The sequence below is a fragment of the Phodopus roborovskii genome, unplaced genomic scaffold (assembly GCF_943737965.1).
Source record: "Phodopus roborovskii unplaced genomic scaffold, PHOROB, whole genome shotgun sequence".
In the NCBI taxonomy this organism is placed as follows: Eukaryota; Metazoa; Chordata; class Mammalia; order Rodentia; family Cricetidae; genus Phodopus; species Phodopus roborovskii.
Window position 1 is genome coordinate 17,475,541 of NW_026126448.1, and position 19,429 is coordinate 17,494,969.

The 19,429-nt window shown below is 45.6% G+C and overlaps 1 protein-coding gene across 1 annotated transcript; it reads right to left on the minus strand.

Annotated features, from left to right (window-relative positions):
- Positions 1-4,230: 4,230 nt before the first annotated feature.
- Positions 4,231-11,100, minus strand: Zbtb8b (zinc finger and BTB domain containing 8B). Its single transcript, XM_051188915.1, has 3 exons — positions 10,097-11,100; positions 5,085-5,263; positions 4,231-4,648 (listed from the first exon to the last, which is right to left on the minus strand). The coding sequence occupies exons 1-3, from the start codon at positions 11,058-11,060 to the stop codon at positions 4,337-4,339; spliced, it is 1,455 nt and encodes a 484-aa protein (XP_051044872.1). The 5' UTR covers positions 11,061-11,100; the 3' UTR covers positions 4,231-4,336.
- Between the last annotated feature and the right edge of the window lie 8,329 nt (positions 11,101-19,429).

Here is a 19,429-nt window from a genome sequence, read left to right on the forward strand (position 1 = left end):
CTGACCACCAAATGTGAAAGCATGTTTAAAAGGGGATGAGTTCAAGATCTGACAGGACACACAAAAGAAGCAGCTCTCTCTCTCTTTAAAAATGACAGAATACAGCAACCCAGTTATTATAACGTACATTACACAAATTCCAGACAGTCAACTAGGAATGAACAATCTGAGACATCACAGGGTATTAATACAATACACACATTGGGCTTCGAAGCCTGTTTTCCTCCCAAGATTCTGCCACTTCAAGGCAGAGTCATTTAACAAAAATAGCCACATATGGTGGCTTATATCAGCACCCAGGAGGTAGAGGCAGACAGTTCTGAGTTTGAGGCTAGCCTGATTAATAATGAATCCCAGCTGAGATGATGCAAGCCCTGAATTAAAACAATTAAAAAAACAAAATACACTGGGCGTTGGTGGCACACGCTTTTAATCCCAGCACTTGGGAGGTAGAGGCAGGCAGATCTCTGTGAGTTCAAGACTAGCCTGGTCTACAGAGCCCAGGACAGGCTTCAAAGCAATACAGAGGAACCCTGTCTCAAAAAACAAAAACAAACAAGCAAACCAAAATACCAAAACAAGAGAAGGTCAGAGACAGGAAAGAATGGTTCTGGGACTATAAGCCGGAGCCAGAGTCTATTTTTTTCTCTATGGATTTTGTTCTTAGGTGTACTTATGTGTGGCTATGTGGGTGGGAGTATGTGCACTCGAATGCAGGTGCCTGTAGAGACCACAGGCATCAGAAGCTGCTGGGGTGACAGTTACAGGCAGCTGGGGTGCTGGGAACTGAAGTTGGGTCCTATGCAAAAGCAATAAGTGCTCTTAACCACTAAGCCATCTCTCTAGCCCCTCAATTTTATTTCAAATTTTGAGTTAGGCCCTCATCAGCCTGGAATTGGTTATGTAGATCAGGCTGACTTTTAACTCACAGAGCTCCACCTGCTTCTGCCTATGGGATGCTGGGATTAAGGGTGTGTGACACTGTGCCCTGCTGATAGAGCTTCTTAAGTATCCCCATACTGGCCTTGAACTTGTTTTGTAGCTGAGGTTGATCTTGAATTCCTGATCCTCTGGCCTCTTTTTCCCTAGCACTGGGATTACAGGTGTTTCCTACCATACCTGGCTGAAAGTCCAAGTTTCTGTGTCATAAACTTACATCAGATATTGGGCAATCGGTCAAACATCTGGTCTCAGAAAGAGACCACAAAATTTAAAAATGAAAGATCATTTATCATATGTCTAGAATTTCTCAATCTTGGTACTATTGTTTTTTTAAAAAATATTTATTTATATATTTTGAGACAAGGTTACACTTTGTACCCCTCGATTGCCTAGAGATAGCTATGTAAATCAGGTTGGGCTTGACTCATCAAGATCTGCCTGTCTCTCTCTGGGTGCTATGATTAAAAGCATGAGTCACTACACCCAACCCATACTTACTTTGTTCTATGTAAAATGGTTTAGCAGCATCCCTGGACTAGACCTAGTAGATGCCAGAAGTTCTCAGCCCCTGCTTCAAACAATCAAAGGTAACTCAGATAATGTCACATTGTCTTACAGTTAAATCTTTTTTTTTTTTTTTTCCTTTCTTTCTTTAAAGAGGTCACAAGATAGCTTAAAAAGATCAGTCATGGCTCTACCTAAGGGAGGTAGGAAGCAGTGTTCAAATTGTGAGGTAGAAAGGTCATATTAAAACAGAAAACAGGTTAAATACAGAGTAAAAATGTCAAATATAACTCCTGTAAGATAAATTTATACACCCACTTGACTTTCCTCTAAGATCTTTCTTAATTTACTAAAAATAGCACCTTGCTATGTACTATGTAGCTCTGACTGGCCTACAGCTTGCTTTGTAGACTAGACTGGCCTCAGTCTCCCTGTTTCTACCTCCTTAGGACTAGGCTCACAGATGGGGGCCAACATGTCTCACTGCAAATAACAACTAATATTTTTGTTTCGGGCAAGAAAAGTATTTCTGGACCCTGATAATACTCGATATGTAACTCTTGATCTAGTCAGTTAATTTGTTCTGCGATGCTGATTACTGAATTCATGCCCTTGCATATACAAGGAAATGGCTTTACCATGGAGTCTCATCTCCAGCCCCCTTTCATCATTTGGCAAGATAACATGTGATAGAAGATGCCCTAAACAACTTTCAATACTTTTAATAAAATCTCAAAACTTCATGCATTTGTTTATGCATTTATTTATTTTTGAGATAAGAGTCTTGCTGTGTATCATGGACTGGTCTGGTACTGTGTAGACAGGGCTGGCCTTGAATTTAAAAAAAGATCTGCCTGTTTCTACCTCCAGAGTGCTAGGATTAACTCTACTAGCCTGTGCCACTAGGTCTGTCTGGTACCAGTCTTTATATGTGTGGCTCACTAGGTAGCCACATCTGGGCTGGTCCATGCCTTGTTCAAGAAGATGAAGCTACTAACTGGGTGTGGGCATCACAATAACATCAAAATGTCATCACTGTTTCAGAGAGCTGTCCTAGGACTCTACCACTAAGGACAGTTTAAACACTTTCCCAGGGGCTAGGGGAGGGGGTCAGTAAGAGAGCACCTGCCCAGCATAGTCAAGGTCCTGGATGCAACACCTACTACCGAGAAAACCAAAATGAAACCCAAAGGCTTTTCTTTTCTCTCTCCCTCTGTCTTTCTTTCTTTCTTTTTTAATGGCTTTTTTTTTTTCTTGTAGACAATTAGGTATCTATTTATTGAAGTACAAGGGGTTGGACCCTGGGCCTTTCTAATGACAGACAATGAGTTGGACCTCCAGTCCTGCCATGCATGGTGGCACATACCTTTAGCCCCAGCACTGGGAAGGCAGAGGTGGGAAGATCTTTCTGAGTTCGAGGCCAGCCTGGTCTACAGAGTGAGTTCAGGGCAGCCAAGGCTACATAGAGAGACCCTATCTTAAAAAACAAGATAAGCAAACACTTTAACCCTCAAATGACCAGCCAACACCTACAAGTCCATTTGTAAATTCTTATTTGTTATTGTTCAAGAGGCAGAAAGACCAGTGATTTCACTGTCTTTTTGAAATTGTATCAAAATTAAAGGAAGACAAGGGGATTTCTTTTAAAATCCACTTTGAATACTTTACATAAGAAAAGTCTATGAAAGTGCCTTCTAGCACATTCTTTATCTTGCCATTTGACACTTTAAAGACATTTGCTTTGCTAGACTTGTAACCTGGCTGTAGCATGGGTAAAAAGCAGACTGACCTTAATAAATAAATAAGTCATTAGCCAGGCGGTAGACGCACACCTTTAATCCCAGCATTTAGGAAGCAGAGGCAGGTGGATCTCTGTGAGTTAGAGGCAGCCTGATCTACAAAGCGAGTTCCAGGACAGCCAGAGATGTTACAAAGAGAAAAACCTGTCTCGAAAAAAAAAAAAAAAAAAAATCCAAACCAAAACAACCTGTTGTAGCCAGTTCCTTCCTTCTAGAAGGTCTTCTAGAAGCTAAAAGACATAGACCACATGGATAGGCCTGTGCTTCTCCCTAGCTCAAGTCTGAGCATAAACTAGGTAAAAGAATGTCAGTGAGGCATACATTCCCAGGTTGCACTGAGCTGACACTTGGAAATGACTAAAGAAAGCAGGAGAGCACTTTGAGTTTTTCCCAGACGGACTTGTTTTATGATCCCAGAATAGAGTATTTATATGTATGCAATTGTCAAATAACCTACTGGACAGGGACACTTCCCCAACCTGGCTGACAGGCTGTCTTTTGGAGGCTCATTAATTTAGTTTAGTTTAATCCTGCTGGGCAAGCATGGAGATCCTAATGAACTTGCAAGTCATTTCAGTGTTTGTCTGCACCTAACTCCCTAACACGGTCTTAGGTTTCAGGGAGTATCTTTTATGACAATGTGGTAGGGCCTGTCTGCTTTTTTATCAAATTCCCCTTCAAGTCTTTGCCAGAAAATTAAGATGTGGAATTTGTTATGAAAAGCTTGGCAGGGGACAAACTGATGCCCTGATAGCAGGTTTTGCCACCTCTTTAGAAAAAGGTCATGCTAAAAGAATGTAGAAGCTTGAAAGAATGTGAAGCTGGGAGGTGGTTGTTATTTCCCTCCCATCCAGAGTCCACTTCTCAGCAGGGAAATTAGGAAGGCTCAGAGCCAACCTTGATTCACTCAGCACCAAGGTAATGCCATGCTAAAAACTTAGCAGTCTTGAGTCACAAAATCCAGACTCTGCTTTGTAGTCTAACAACCCTGCGGGGGAAACAGCCCCTAAGTCCCACAAAATTAGACAAATGGTGGCTTTTACCATAGAACCAGCAACAACACCTAAAACCTCTCTCCCACCAATTCACTGCTATGTAAGTGTCTCTTGGTCCGGTAAGCTGGGCCGAATGTGTGGCTTGTCATCGGAATCCTCTGCAGCTGGGTCATTCTCATCGCCAGACTCCACATAGATGGGCCAGTCGTCCGTGTCACTCTTCTCGTGGCTCTCGGATGAAGCCTCCACCAGGCTAAGGTTGACAGGGATCAAATCATCTTCATCGTGAGTGTCTGTGACACAGGTGCAGCTGTCACACAGCCCAAATCGCCGAAGTCCCTGGGACAGGTGGCTGGTAAAGGTTCTTCGACAGCCTTTGCAGATAATTGGACGGTTGGATCTGTGGACCTGTCATCACAAGTGGACACGTAAGTGTCGCAGAAAAGGGGTACAAGTCCAACTTTGTCTGGCTCCCAAAATGTCAAAGGTCAAGTCAGCTAAGTGGGCTTTTTTGTGCAAATGGAAGTACCTTGCTCTCCCACCCCAAGATGCTGAGTCTGGTGGAAAATTGAGGATACAGCTTACTCTATACCCGTATCATGGGAAGAGGCCCACAGCCTGCTGGCCTGACAGTTCAGGCCTCATGCCAGCCATTCTTGATCCAAACAAAACTAAGTTTCTTGGAAAATCTGTCCGATCCAAGTGCTGCCAGCCTGGCTTTAATTGGTAAAAGCAAACATCTCCAAATTCTCTAAAATCCTCCGGGGGACAGAGAGTGAAAAACGGGCTCACCCTCAGATTAGAAAGTATGCGTAGCCCTTGCGGTAGCATTACGGAAACTTACGCTCAGGGCATGGCTCCGAAGATGCTCCTGGCGTGTGAACCTCTTGCCACAGGTCTCACAGGGGTACGGCCGCTCGCCAGTGTGCGATCGGATGTGCCGCTTGAGGATGCCCTTCTGCTTGGCAGTGTAAGGACAGAAAGGACACTTGTGGAGCTTGACGGGGACCACCAGCACGTCACCTAAGGAATCCAACAGACTGTAAACAGCAACAACCACAGCCACCTTTCAGGGTGGGACTGGGAAACCCCATCATCCCTGACAGAAAGGGAGGTCACCAACTCTACCTGCTAGCCAGGGGCAAGATACCAGTACAAGCCCAACTTTGTCTGGCTCCAAAATGTCAAAGGTCAAGTCAGCTAAGTGGGCTTTTATTCTGCCCCCCTTTTCCTTCCCTGTGCTAGAGGTTGAAGCCAGGGCCTTGAGTGTGGTACAGAAACATTCTAACACTTAGGTGTCATCCCCACACACCCAGCTTGGCTTCTGGTCTTGAACATTAGGCTTTAATAGTTTTTTGCTGTTAAGATTTACGCTTTTATTCTGGGCAGTGGTGGTGCATGCCTTTAATTCCAGCATTCAGGAAGCAGAGATAGGTGGATCTCTGGTCTACAGAGTGGGTTCCAGGGCAGTCAGAGATATACAGAGAAATCTTGTCTCAAAAACAAAACAAAATGGAATAGGTGTGTTCTTGCTGGAGGTGTGTTGCTGAGGGCAGGCTTTGAGGTTTCAGAAGATCAAGCAAGGCTTAGTGTCTCTCTGTCTTTTTCCTGCTGCTTGCAGATCAAGATAGAGAATGCTCAGCTACCTCTCCAGCACCATGTCTGCCTGCACACTGCCATGCTTCACACCACAATGATAATGGACTAAACCTCTGAAACTGCAAGCCAGCCTCAATTAAATGTGTTTTTTTTTTTTTTTGCTTGTTTGTTTGTTTTTTATGACTTGCCTTGGTTATGGTGTCTCTTCAGAGCAACAGAAATCGTAACTAAGACAAGTAGTTTGCTTAGTAATAGATGAGCAGAAAAGCGGGAACACATGTGCCATAAAGCATAGTAAATCTGTGCCTGTTCCAGGAAGTTAATATTTTAAACATGATGTGCCTGGGTTTCCTTGGTAGCCCTGAAAGAAATCTAAAATCTCACCAAAAGTCTCAGGGAAAGGCATGCTTTCCACTTTAATTATAGGCACTGGCTTTCCAGAACTAGCTCCAAAGCCAGGAGAATGCCAATACATGCCAGGTCCAGAGGCCAGACACCCACTCAAATGCCAGGAGCACTTCCAAGATTAGGAGGGCTACTTCCAAAACCAAGGGGCCATCTAAACTACCAAAGCATTGAGAACCCTCTGTTGTAATTTTAAAAAACAAAAACAAAAAAACTGCCATGAAGAGAAGTCATGCCATGCAACATGGCTCACATAGGAAGTTTATTTGAGGAGGAGAGAGACTGGGCAAAGAAGGGGGAGGCGCTGAGATTGGTCCCTGGAGGCAAGAGTGGTGGAAGTGAGAGAGGGGAGTGAGGAGAGGGACGGGGGGAGGGGGGGAGAGGATGGAGAGAGAAGAGGTGGGCAGGCCCTTTTAAAAGGGAATGTAGTGAATGTGCACAGGTGGTGCTCTTAGTGGCTGCAGCTGAGGGTGCATCCTATCAGAACCCCAAGGGCAGGCCAGTACAGATGTCTGAATAGTAATACCCTCTTCATATCCTAGGAGCCCACTGGAACTATCTGGCTCAAAACTGGAACTTGTAGTCTCAGAACAGGCAAGCCACTATTTGAAACTGAAAGCACACTTCCCTGTATGAGGAGAGGCCTGTACTCACTCTGCAGGAGGAGGTACTGGCTCACAGGCATTAGGCCCACCAAAGTCACCAGGCAAGTTCAATGGAAGCCCTGTTGACTTCCTTTATCTTAGTCAGCAGGGCACGCTTTTCTCCTTGGGTACCAGGCATTCTAGGAGCAGCAGCAACCCCTATTAGGCATTCCCGGTACAGCAGGATGACCCCTCAAGAGCGTCTTTAATCCCTTTTCTCTGTGAGCCAAGGGATTTTTCTCAAGACCTCTCATAACTTCTAGAACATGAACAAAAGTACCCCCCCTTTAAATGATCAAATATTCAAAGTTAATGTGTAACATCTTCACCTGGAAGAGTTCATTTAATAAACGATTATTTGTCCTTATGATTATTGTATGTTTATAATGTTTGTGTGAATGTGGGAGCTATAGTGCACTTGTGGGAGTCAGAGGATGATTTTTGGGAATTGCTTCTCTTCCTTCACTGACGATTCTGAGGTTTGAACCGAAGACATCAGGTACAGATGACAAGCACTCTTACTCACTGAACCAACCCATTGACCCTCCTCATCTTTATGACTAAACTGAGCCAGCAGTGCCCATCCTAGACTATCCTAGTATCATCAGTAAGAATATGCACAGCATCTTCATCCACTGGGTTCCTTCCAGACACTGAAGAGCACCCACCTAAGTGATGCTGAACAGAATATTTGCTATGTTGACAACAAACTTTGGAACACAGGGTTTTTTGTTTGGTATTTATTTATTGGAAGGTGGGTGGCAGGGTCTCCTGTAGCTCAGGCTGGCATCAAACTCACTACGCACCAAAGGTCTTAAACTTACTTGTTTTTGTTTTTGAGACAGGGTTTCTCTGTGTAGCTTTGGAGCCTATCCTGGCACTTGCTATATAGACCAGGCTGGCCTTGAATTCATAGAGATCATCCTGCCTCTGCTTTCCAAGTGCTGGGATCAAAGGCGTGTGCCACCACTGCCCTGCTGGGCTTAAATTTCTGATCCTTTACCTCACAAAGTGCTGGGATTACAGACATGACCTATCATGCCCTGCTGAACTTTCTTCCTTGTCCTTTTTTTCCTAGACATTAACAATTCTTCACATAGCCTTACATCCTGCCAGGATTATAAATAACTGAAGGATGATTTAAAGGACACAGGACATCATTAACAAACACTGTAACACTTTATTTATATATATTTAATTACTTATTTGTTTATTTGTTTTGATTTTGAGGCAGAGTTTCTATGTGTTATAGAACTCTGGAACTTGCTTTGTAGCTCAGGCTGGCCCAGAACTAAGAAATCCACCTGCCTCTGCCTCCTGAGTACTGAGATTAAAGGCATGTGCCACCAGCACCCAGCTAAAAATTTTTGTTTTATGTATTTAGATGTCTTGCCTACATATATGTCTGTGCATTGTGTACATGTAGTGCTCATGGAGGCCAGAAGAGGGTGTTGGATTCTCTGGAACCAGTTACAGACAGTTTGTAAACAACCATGTGAGTGTTAGACATCAAAGCTGCGTCCTCTGTGAGAGCAGCAAGTGCTGTTAATGATTGATCCCCCTCTCTAAACATCTACCAATTTATTTTTTTTTCAAGACAGGATATCACTATATAGCACCTTTTGGTCTTGAATTTGCTATCTACACCAGACTGGCCTTGAACTCACAGATCTCCTTGCCGCTTTCTTCCAAGTGTGTTGATAAAAGATGGGGACCATCACAACTGTCAGTACCATTTTCTTTTGCTTTTCTTTCTTTTGTTTTTTTTTTGGGTTTTTTTTTTTGTTTGTTTGTTTGTTTTTTTGAGACAGGGTTTCTCTGTGGCTTTGGAGGCTGTCCTGGATCAGACTGGTCTCTAACTCACAGAGATCCACCTGCCTCTGCCTCCCGAGTGCTGGGATTAAAGGTATGCACCACCACGGCCGGGCTGTCAGTACCATTTTCTAGAGGACCTGAGCATCCAGTGGATGCTAAGGGGAGTCTTGGAACCAAGCACTCATGGACATCAAAGTAGGACCACACTCTGTTCAGGTAATGGCAAGAAACACATGCAGGAGGACCTGATCTTAATCCCCAACACCACTGAAAAGCCAGAATGGTGGCACCCGAGTATAATCTCAGCACTCGGAAGATGGAGAGACTTAGATCTCTGGGGGGGTCACCAGTCAGTCAGTTGAGTGAAATTAGCAAGTCATATGCAACAACAGATCCTAAAGACAAGGTAGGGGCTTGAGAGATGGATGAGCAGCTTAGAGTACTGGTTGCTCTTCCAGAGGACCTGGGTTCAATTCCTAACATGCACATGGCAGCTCACAACCATCAGCAACTTCATTCTTAGGGGAGCCAATGCCCTTTTCCGGCCCCTGCGTGCATATGATGCACAGATATACATGCAGGCAAAGCTTTCCTCCACGTGAAATAAAATAAATTTTCATTGAAAAAACAGAGCAGGGCAGTGGTGGCAGACACTTTTAATCCTAGCACTTTGGTGACAGAGGCAGGAGGATCTCTGTGAGTCTGAGACCATCCTGGTCGATAAGAGCTAGTTTCAGGACAGCCTCCAAAGCCACAGAGAAACCCTGTCTCAAAAAACAAAAACAAAACAAAAAAGGGCTGGAGAGATGGCTCAGTGATTAAGAGCTCTTGTTGCTCTTCCAGAGGACTTGGGTTCGATTCCCATCACCCACATGGTAGCTCATAACTATCTGTAACTCCAGTTCCAGGGGATGACACTCTCACACAGGCATGCATGCAGGCAAAACACATCACTGCACATAAAATAAATAAATAAATAAATAAATAAATAAATAAATAACAAAGCTGGATAGTGGTGGTACATGTCTTTAATCCCAGCACTTAGGAGGCAGAGGCAGGCAGATTGGTCTACAGAGTGAGTTCCAGGATAGTCAGGGATACACAGAGAAATCCTGACCCGAAAACAAAACAAAAAACCAACAACATGGTGGACAACTCTTGAGGTGCAACATCTAATATTGTCCTCTGGTGTACACACACACACACACACACACACACACACACACACACGGTACACAAAGAAACAATAGTCTGTATACTTATCAGCAGTGGTGGTACTGGCAAGAAATGGCAGTGGCGGCATGATGGGATGATGGTGGTGACAATCATGGCGATGGAGAACACAAGGCACAGACGAATGTTGGGAGAGAGGATGCCTGTGATCAGAACTCACCTGAGTCCTCTCTATACCAGTCATTCTGAGCATCCGTCACCGAGCTCATGGCCACTCCTGCACCTTCTAGTCTTCCCTCCAAACTCTGCGAAAAGTGATGATCCGCATCATCTTTGCTCTGGACGGCACCACTGCGCAGGAGGGCCTCAAGAAACTGTTTCACGTGATAGTTGCTGTAAGTCAAGTCCAAGGCCTGGGTACCCGACAGGCCATCCTCCGCATGGCCCAGAGGGGCGGCATACTGCTGCAGCTGTTCACCAGCCTCCACGTCCACTCTGGCAACATCAAATTCCACCTTGGGCTCACCCCGTCTGGGCACAATGGGAAGGTCGCTGTCAGAGGTGCCAGAGCCCTGGCTGTCTTTCACCACCAATTCCAAGGGATGGCAGTCATCACAAGTGGACACTCGTGCACACTCCACACTCCCTTCTCCCTCTCCTGGGGAGGAGACAAAGCTCTTGGTACTGCAGGAAGTCCCCTCCAGTCCCGAACTCGGACTTCCACTGTCTATCTGGTGAGCGGCGGCAGCTGCTGCCGCCGCGGCCGCAGCTACGGCCGCAGCCACAGCAGCTTCCTTCTCCATCTTTCGGCAAATGTCAAGGGATGACCTGATGTATGTCTTGCAGAAGTTGACCACGTCATTCATCTGCAGGTAGCTGGCAGCTGACATAACTTCAATCACATTCTCGCCACACAAGTCTAACTTTCCAGAGTAGAGGAAATCTAAGATGGTGGAGAAGGCTTCCGAGGTGACGATGTCCAAGGAGGCGGTGCTGTGCCGCCCACTGTCCTGAATATAGTGAATGAGCAGGGCACGGAAGTAGCCACTGTTAGCAAACAAAATGTTCCTGTGGGCCTTGAAGATGCGCCCTTCCACGATGATGCTGCAATCACAGAAAAAGTCCCTTTTCCGCTGCTCGTTCAACTCCCCCAAGAGCTTGGCGCAATAGGACTGCGCCTCCATTTTTCCACCAGCTGCGGCTGCGCTGAAGGGGCCTGGAGCTCTGCCAAGATTTTTATTTACGTTAATTCACGAATCCCAACCTTACAAGCTATTCTTATTTTTTGCTTTGATTTTCTGTAGCCCAGGCTGGTATTGCATTTTCTAAGTAGCCAAGGATGATCTAGAACTCCTGTGATTACAGGGGTGGTCACTAACCCCAGTTAATGTAGCGCCTGAACCCAGGCTTCCCGCATGCAGGGCAAGCACTCTGTCAACTGATCTATAACCCTGGCTCCAAGATGTTCTTATATATCATGCACTATATTTAAAAACACTGGCTCAGGGCTTGAAAGATGACAATTAAGAGCATTTGTTGCTCTTGCAGATGACCTGGATTCAGTTGCCAGCACCCATGTGGTGGTTCACAATCATCCTTAACTCCAGTTCCAGGGTTTCCAAACAACCTCAACTGACCTCCATGGGCATCAAGAGCTCATGTGGTACATGCAGGCAAAACACTCACATAAAATAAAATAAATCTTTAAAAACTGTTTTTAGGGCTGGGCCATGGTGATGCACGCCCTTTTAATCTCAACACTCGGGAGGCAGAGGCCTCTGTGACTTTGAGGCCAGCCTGATCTACAAGAGCTAGTTCCAGGACAGCTTCCAAAGCCACAGAGAAACCCTGCCTCAAAAAACAAAAACAACGAAAACAAAAAGCTTTTAAACAAAATCACTGGTTCAATGGTTTTCATGCTGTAGACTGTTTTGAGTCTAACATATAACTGGGTTTAAGAACAAAAAAAGAGCAAAAAGGGCTGGAGAGATGGCCCAGAGGTTAATAGCACTGGCTGCTCTTTCAGAGGTTCTGAGTTCAATTCCTGGGTACCCATGGTGGCTCACAACTACCTATAATGAGATCTGGTGCCCTCTTCTGGCAGAGAGGCAAACACCCACACAGAACACTACACCTAATAGCTAACTGATCGTGAGCATAGCACTTAAGAGTTTTACGTTGATTTTTTTTTTTTCCTACAACTTTTTGTATGGTGGTACACAGTTGTGATCCTTGTATTCAGGAGGCTAAGGAAGAAGGGTCAGAATTTCTGGCCAACTCAGAATACAGAATGAGACCCTTAGTAAATAAACAAACAAATAAATAGAGGTTGGAAAGATACCCCAGTAGTTAAGAGAACTTACTGCTCTTCCAGAAGACTGGAGTTCAGTGTCCAGAAACCACATTGGGCAGCTCACAACCACTTTTAACTCTAGCGTCTTCTTTTGGCCTCAATGGGCACCCACACACATACACATAAATAAAAATATATCTTCCAAAAAAATGTAAAAATAAAAACAACTGGCTGAGCAGTGGTGGCACACACCCAGCACTTGGGAGGCAGAGGGAGGCGGATCTGTGTGTTCGAGGCCAGCCAGGTTTACAGAGCAAGTGTCAAGACAATTAAGGCTATACAGAGAAACCCTGTCTCAAAAAGGAATAAGAACAGCAAGGGGCTTTCGATCAGATCAAAAATGTTCTACTATAAGCCCCTGCCCTGGGCCTCCCTAATGTGACCCAGTTGTTTTGAACTCTATGTTGATGAGCGCCAGGGAATAGCGAAGGGGGTCCTGACTCAAAAATCAGGACCTTGGAGGAGACCGGTAGCCTATCTCTTCAAAGAAACTGGACAATGTGGCAGCCGGATGGCCACCCTGCCTCCAGATGGTGGCAGCGATAGCCACCTTAATAAAAGACTCTAACAAGCTAATCCTGGGCCAGCCCCTGACTGTGGTGGCCCCCGCATGTGGTAGAAACTATTGTCCGCCAGCCCCCTGACTGCTGGCTCTCCAATGCACGAATGACTCATTATCAGACCATGCTCCTGGTGCCTGAAAGGGTGCACTTTGGGCCTGCCGTCTCTCAACCCAGCCTCGCTCCTCCCGGACCCACGGAGGGAAGCACACCCCATGACTGCCAGCAGATACTGGCAGCGGTGCATGGGACCCACAAAGACTTGTCGGGCCAGCCCCTGCCGGATGCAGATGTCACCTGGTTTACTGATGGGAGCAGCTTCCTCTTGAATGGCGAGCAGAAGGCCTGGGCAGCGGTGGTGGATGGAGCAGTCACTGTCTGGGCCAGTGCATTGCCCTCCCCCGGGAATTCTGCCCAGCGAGCAGAGTTGGTCGCCCTCACCCAGGCACTGAAGATGGTGGCAGGTTAAGAATGCCAACATTTACACTGATAGCCGCTATGCCTTCACTACAGCTCACGTTCACCGGGAAATATATCGAAGGAGAGGGCTGCTGACGTTGGGGGGGGGGGATTAAAAATAAAACAGATTCTGGCCTTACTGCAAGCCATATTCTTACCAAAGAAACTGAGCATAGTACATTGCCCAGGCCACCAGAAAGGGGAAGGGCCCATTAGCCTAGTGGACAAAGTAGCCAAGTAAGTAGCCCTGGGGCCTGAGATACTGCCCCTACATGCAGTTACCAACACCCCCACCCCTTGCCCTCCCATCCCCCCACCAAAGACCCCCCCTTGAATACACTGATGAGGATTTGGACATTATTCAGCAGTTGGGTACAGTTTATGACACCAAAACCGGAGAATGGAAACATCAACATAAACTAATATTGCCCCAAAGAGATGCCAAGAACCTAGTGACTCAATTGCATAAGCTGACACATCTGGTTAAGAAAAAGATGTCCACCTTGCTATCACGGGAAGAATAGTTTTTTCATATACCTAAAGCTAATACAGAAAATTGTTGATGATTGCGTCCCCTGCGCAAAGGTTAATGCCGGCAGACTCAAGCTGCCTGAGGAAGTCAGGGCACAGACCTGGCACTTATTGGGAAGTAGTCGTTACAGAAATCAAGCCTGGCATGTACGGTAATAAATATCTCTTAGTGTTCATAGACACTTTCTCAGGATGGGTGGAAGCTTACCCTACCAAGAAGGAAACTGCCCAGGTGGTAGTCAAAAAGATTCTAGAAGAAATATTCCCTCGGTTTGGACTACCCAAGGTAATCGGGTCTGATAACGGGCCCGCTTTTGTCTCCCAGGTAAGTCAGTTGGTGGCCAGGTTGCTGGGGATTGATTGGAAATTACATTGTGCATATAGACTCCAGAGTTCAGGACAAGTAGAAAGAATGAATAGAACCATTAAAGAGACCTTAACTAAATTATCAATGGAGACTGGCACTAAGCACTGGGTTCAACTCCTACCCATGGCCCTCCCACTCCAGTTCCCAGGCCTTCCCCTACAGGGCAGCGATTGCTCAAATTAGTATGGGGAGCCTTTTCAGTCCTCAACCGCACCCAGTCTAGCCTTACTAACCCCTGCTGGCTATGCTTGGCCTCTGCATCTCCTTACTACAAGGAATCATCACTATCAGGGGTTATAACAACACCACCACTAACAGCGGGTGCAATTGGGGCTCCTCACATGTTTCGGGCTTGGGAACCTAGGAGAGCCGCCCGCCTCCCACCAACACCTGTGTAACCAGACCACCCCTCACCCTAGACAGGCCTCCTACCTAGTCCCCAAGCCTGGCCTCTGGTGGGCATGTAGCACCAGATTAACCCCCTGCATCTACACCCAGACCCTTAGTCTTACTCAGGACTTTTGTGTGCTAATCCACCTGCTACCTCTGTTTTTTTTTCTTCCTATCACCCTGCTAATTACCTGGAGCAGATCTACGAGGGGCATCCCGGCTGGTTCCGAAAAGAGCCGCTGTCGTGCACCCTAGCCGTCTTGATGGGAATGGGGTTGCAGCTGGAGTGAGCATGCGGGTGGCAGCTCTTATACAAGGCCCCCAGCAATACAAGGAATTAAAATCAGCTATGACAGAAGACCTAAAAGCTATAGAAGGCTCTACCTCCAGACTAGAACATTCCTTAACCTCCTTGGCTGAGGTAGCCCTTCAAAACCGTCAAGGGCTAGAACTTCTCTTCCTAAAAGAAGGAGGGCTATGTACAGCCCTCAATAAAGAATGTTGTTTTTATGTTAACCACTCGGGGGTCATCAGAGACTCCATGGCCAAACTTAGGGAAAGACTCAGTCAGCGACAGAGAGAGAGAGAGGCCCAACAAGGCTGGTTCGAGGGATGGTTCAACAGGTCCCCCTGGATGACCACCCTAGTATCTACTATCCTAGGACCCGTGATCATCATCCTCCTTGTGCTCACGTTTGGCCCCTGAATCCTTAACCACTTGCTCCAGTTCATTAAGGATCACTTATCCGAGATTCAAGCCCTAGTCCTCACCCAACAGGATCAGTCCCTTAAACAACAGGAAGGACCCTAAGTTTTAAGGTTAAAACTAGGACAAAAAGAAATGGGGACTTAGAGAATTTAGACATGAGGGAAAATATTTAGTCATGAGAACAAGGAACTAGGCCCTGTCCTCAGAACAGATGGTTCCAGATAAGCAACTTCAGACAAGCCAACACCTGGACAACATACATTGGTTTTTTCCTGGAATAGAAACGGCCCTCACCCTAACTGGACCCCATGCTCATGAAGCGATGTTTATACAACCAATCATGTTATGCCTATGCCTCTATGCTAAAATTGTGGTTTTGCCCTATAAAAGATGACTAGTCTCCTTGCTGATCGCGCAGTCTTCCTCGGAGAACACTGACGCCCGTTTGCGCAAACATTCAATAAATGCCTCTTGCTCATTGCATCTCCTGGACTGGTCATTGAGTAGTGGGGCTAGGCCACCCAAGTACTTAGACCCCAAGGCAAGGGTCTAACACCACGGGCTGGGCATTGGTGGCACACGCCTTTAATCCCAGCACTCAGGAGTCAGAAACAGGTGGATCCCTGTGAGTTCAAGGCCAGACTGGTCTACAGAGCAAGTTCCAGGACAGGCTCTCAAAAAACAAAACAAAACAGCAACAACCAAAAAAAAAAAAAAAAAAAAAAAAAAAAGCCACGGCCAGAGTCTCTCTTCACAGCAATAGAAATCCTAAGACACCTTCTATCACTACCAGTAGATTCTTGGACCTATCACACACACATCCCTTCTAAGGGTTCAGGTACCCTTTGGCTGCTCTTGGCCAATGTGCTATGCATGAAGCTGGCACTATCCAGCCTAGACTCCAGGTGTGCCAGTTGTCAGGGAGGCTACTGCAATGTACCTCGCTTTCTGACCACCACCAACTCCCGAGATGGCACTGTGGTTTGATCAGAGCCACTGACTGGACATCTGAAAGGGGTGTTCCCCTTTGGGAACTCATGGAATGTGAGGAATGTGCTGCTAAGCCATCAGAGCTGATGAAACCTGGGGACACTACCCTGGCTCAAGCTGTGCCAATCCAATTAAACCCCTTTTGCTCTCAGTGACTGAACTCACTACCCTGGGTTAATGCCTTCCTACTCTTTCAGTCCTGGCGGCTCTGTCAGAAGACAGCAAGCTGTTTAAAGGCACAGGCATGTCTTATTACATTTGATGGCACTCACGGTGCCCGGCAGAGTGAGTGCTTTGGATAAAGAATGTTTGCTAAATTAAAAGGCATGCTCCTATTTTTAACTGCCAGGCAGAACAAGTATAATCAAGCTTAGACTCTCCCTGCTGGCTAGGAAAATGTTGGTGTTAGCCTTCTGCTCTAAGCCATCCCTCCCTCTCCCATCAAACCAGTCATCCATTAACCCCTTCTTCCTTCACCTTCAGATCCAATGAACTCAGAGTAGTCCTGACAGCAAATACAGTCAGCTCTCTGTAGTGGTGGCTTCTACAATCATGCATTCAATTAACCATGGGCTAAAAATATTCGAGGGGAAAAAAAGTCAAACCTGCTTTATTTCATTCATTCATTCATTCATTCATTGGGAAGGGCATATGTCCCACAGTATTTGTGTGAAGTTCAGAGGACAGCCTGTGGAAAGTTGGTGCTCTCCTACCATGTTAGTCCCTAGGAATCAAACTCAGATCATCAGGCTTGGCAGCAATCACCTTCACCCACTGAGCCATGTCGACAGCCCAATTCCTGTATTTTTAGGTTCATCTGTTTTTTTGTTTGTTTGTATGTTTGTTTTGTTTTGTTTTTTTGAGACAGGGTTTCTCTGTGTAGCTTTGGACCCTGTCATGGAACTAGCTCTGTAAACCAGTCTAGTCTTGAACTCACAGAGATCCACCTGCCTCAGCCACCTGAGTGCTGGTATCAAAGGCATGCGCCACTACCACCCGGCCTTTATCTTAAACTCAACAAAATTATATCCTAATTTTGAAAAGTTTCCTCATCCAAAGTAGTTAAAGTTTTAAAAGGAAGAGAGCCATCTTGTATCTGTAGAATTCTTTTTAAAATATACTTATTTATTTTTTATGGTATGAATATTTTACTGGCATGTATGTCTGATTGCTACCCATGGATGGAGTTCTAAGAAGGTATTAGGCCAGGTGTTGGTGGTGCACACCTGTAGCCCAAGCACTTGGGAGGCAGAGGAAGGTGAATCTCTGTGAGTTTGAAGCCAGCCTGGTCTACAAAGTGAGATCCAGGACAGGCTCCAAAACAATGCAGAGAAACCCTGTCTCAAAAAAAAAAAAAAAAAAAAAAAGAAAGAAAAGAAAAAGAAAAAGAAAGAAAGAAAAAAGAAAGAAAGGAAAAGAAAAAAGAGGGAGAGAGAGAGAGAGAGAAGGTATCAGATTCCCTGGAACTAGAGTTATAGGTGGCTATGCGCTCCCATACGGGTGCTGGGAATTAAACCCAGGTCCTCTGCAAGACAGCCAGTGCTCTTTACCACTGAGCCATCTCTTTATCCCCCATAGCTGTAAAATTCTATTGCTCCAAAATCAACCTAGGACATTTCCCCAGCAGAAAGGCCCACTATGTCCTCATTTCTTTCTCTGATCAGCCCCGTTTCTTAGCAGCTGCTGCTACTGTCTTGGACAATCAAAATACTAAGGGACAAACAGGAACTTGCTAGGTAACCCTGGCTGACTTAGAACTCTCTATGTAAACCGGATTAGCCTCAAACTGGCCTGGGTCCTCCTGTCTCTGCCTCCAGAGTGCTGAGGTTCCAAGAAACACTATATTTAAATATTACCTCCATTCCCCTCTAAAAGTAAACCAGTCAAATTGGTATCATCAAATCTTTGTGCTAATACCCTAACATGATTGGGGATATAATTTAGACATCATTTTAGAAAGGGAATTTGGCAATATTTATCAAAACTTAAAATTCAAGCCAGGAAGGGGTGGCATACACCTTTAATCCCAGCACTTGGGAGGCAGAGATAGATGGATCTCTGTGAGTTTGAGGCCAGCCTGGTCTACAGAGAGAGTTCCAGGGGGGGGGAATGCATGGCAGGTGTAGTTGCACACACTCATGGGCCCCGCTATTGAGAAGCAGAGGCAAAAGGGTAGCTTTAGGTCAGGAGTCTTAGGTTGGGAACCATTGCATATTAAGACCCCCATCTCAACAACAAGAATGTGCATGCCTTTGCCTCCACATTCATTGCTAGTCACCCTTCTGAATGCATCCTACAAACGTAAAGTATGAATTCAGACATATGCATTGTGTAACATTATTTTGTTTGCTAAGACTGGGCCTCACTATGTATGGGTGACTGGCCTAGAACTGGCATCAATCCTCCAGCCTCTGCCTCCAAGGCACTACCATGCACTATCACAAAATTAGAAACAATTTAAATGTCCACCAACAGAGTATATGCTAAATGAGGTTATAGTTGCAAGGCAGAGGAACATGAACATATTATTTAAATAGTCACAGTGAAAATGAAATTCATGGTGCTCTCATAAACATCAAATCAGATAAAGCCAGGAAAGAACTACCACAAAAGACTTCCAGAACTTCCGTCTCATCCAAAGGCTACCACCACCTTACACAGAAAATACTTCCTTAAGGATGTCTGACTGGCACCCACCTGGTTAGCATTTGATAGAAAAAAATTTTTTTGGCGGGGAGTAGTTGTTTGTTTTTTGAGACAACGTTTCTCTGTGTAGCCCTGGCTGTCTTGGAACTCGCTCTGTAGACCAGGCTAGCCTCAAACTCAAGAGATCCACCTGCCCCCACCTCCCAAATGCTGGCATTAAAGGTGTGCCTGGCTGACAACATTCTTAATGACCTTTGTAGCAAGGGTTAATGTTTCAAACTGTTTATATAATTCCCATTTTGAGTTTGAACTTCTCCCTTGACTCCACCTCCCAAACACACACAGAGTTAACTGTGCATCACAACACTCACACGCCTACTGCTCTGCTAGTCAACTCCCAAATAAACTATCTCATCTTTAAAGAATCTCTGCTTGCTGAGCTGGAGAGATGGGTCAGTAGTTAAGAGAACTGGCTGCTCTTCCAGAGGACCCGGATTAAATTCCCAGCACCCACATGGTGGCTCACAACTGTCTGTAACTCTAGCTTC

What these genes read in the sequence shown, in the direction of transcription:
- Zbtb8b (XM_051188915.1), bottom strand. Translation starts at nt 11,060, where the DNA reads ATGGAGGCGCAGTCCTATTGCGCCAAGCTCTTGGGGGAGTTGAACGAG. An exon ending in CTGGTATAGAGAGGACTCAG is followed by an intron (nt 5,264 to 10,096) that starts GTGAGTTCTGAT and finishes TGGATTCCTTAG; the next exon opens with GTGACGTGCTGGTGGTCCCC. An exon ending in TTCGGAGCCATGCCCTGAGC is followed by an intron (nt 4,649 to 5,084) that starts GTAAGTTTCCGT and finishes TTGTGATGACAG; the next exon opens with GTCCACAGATCCAACCGTCC.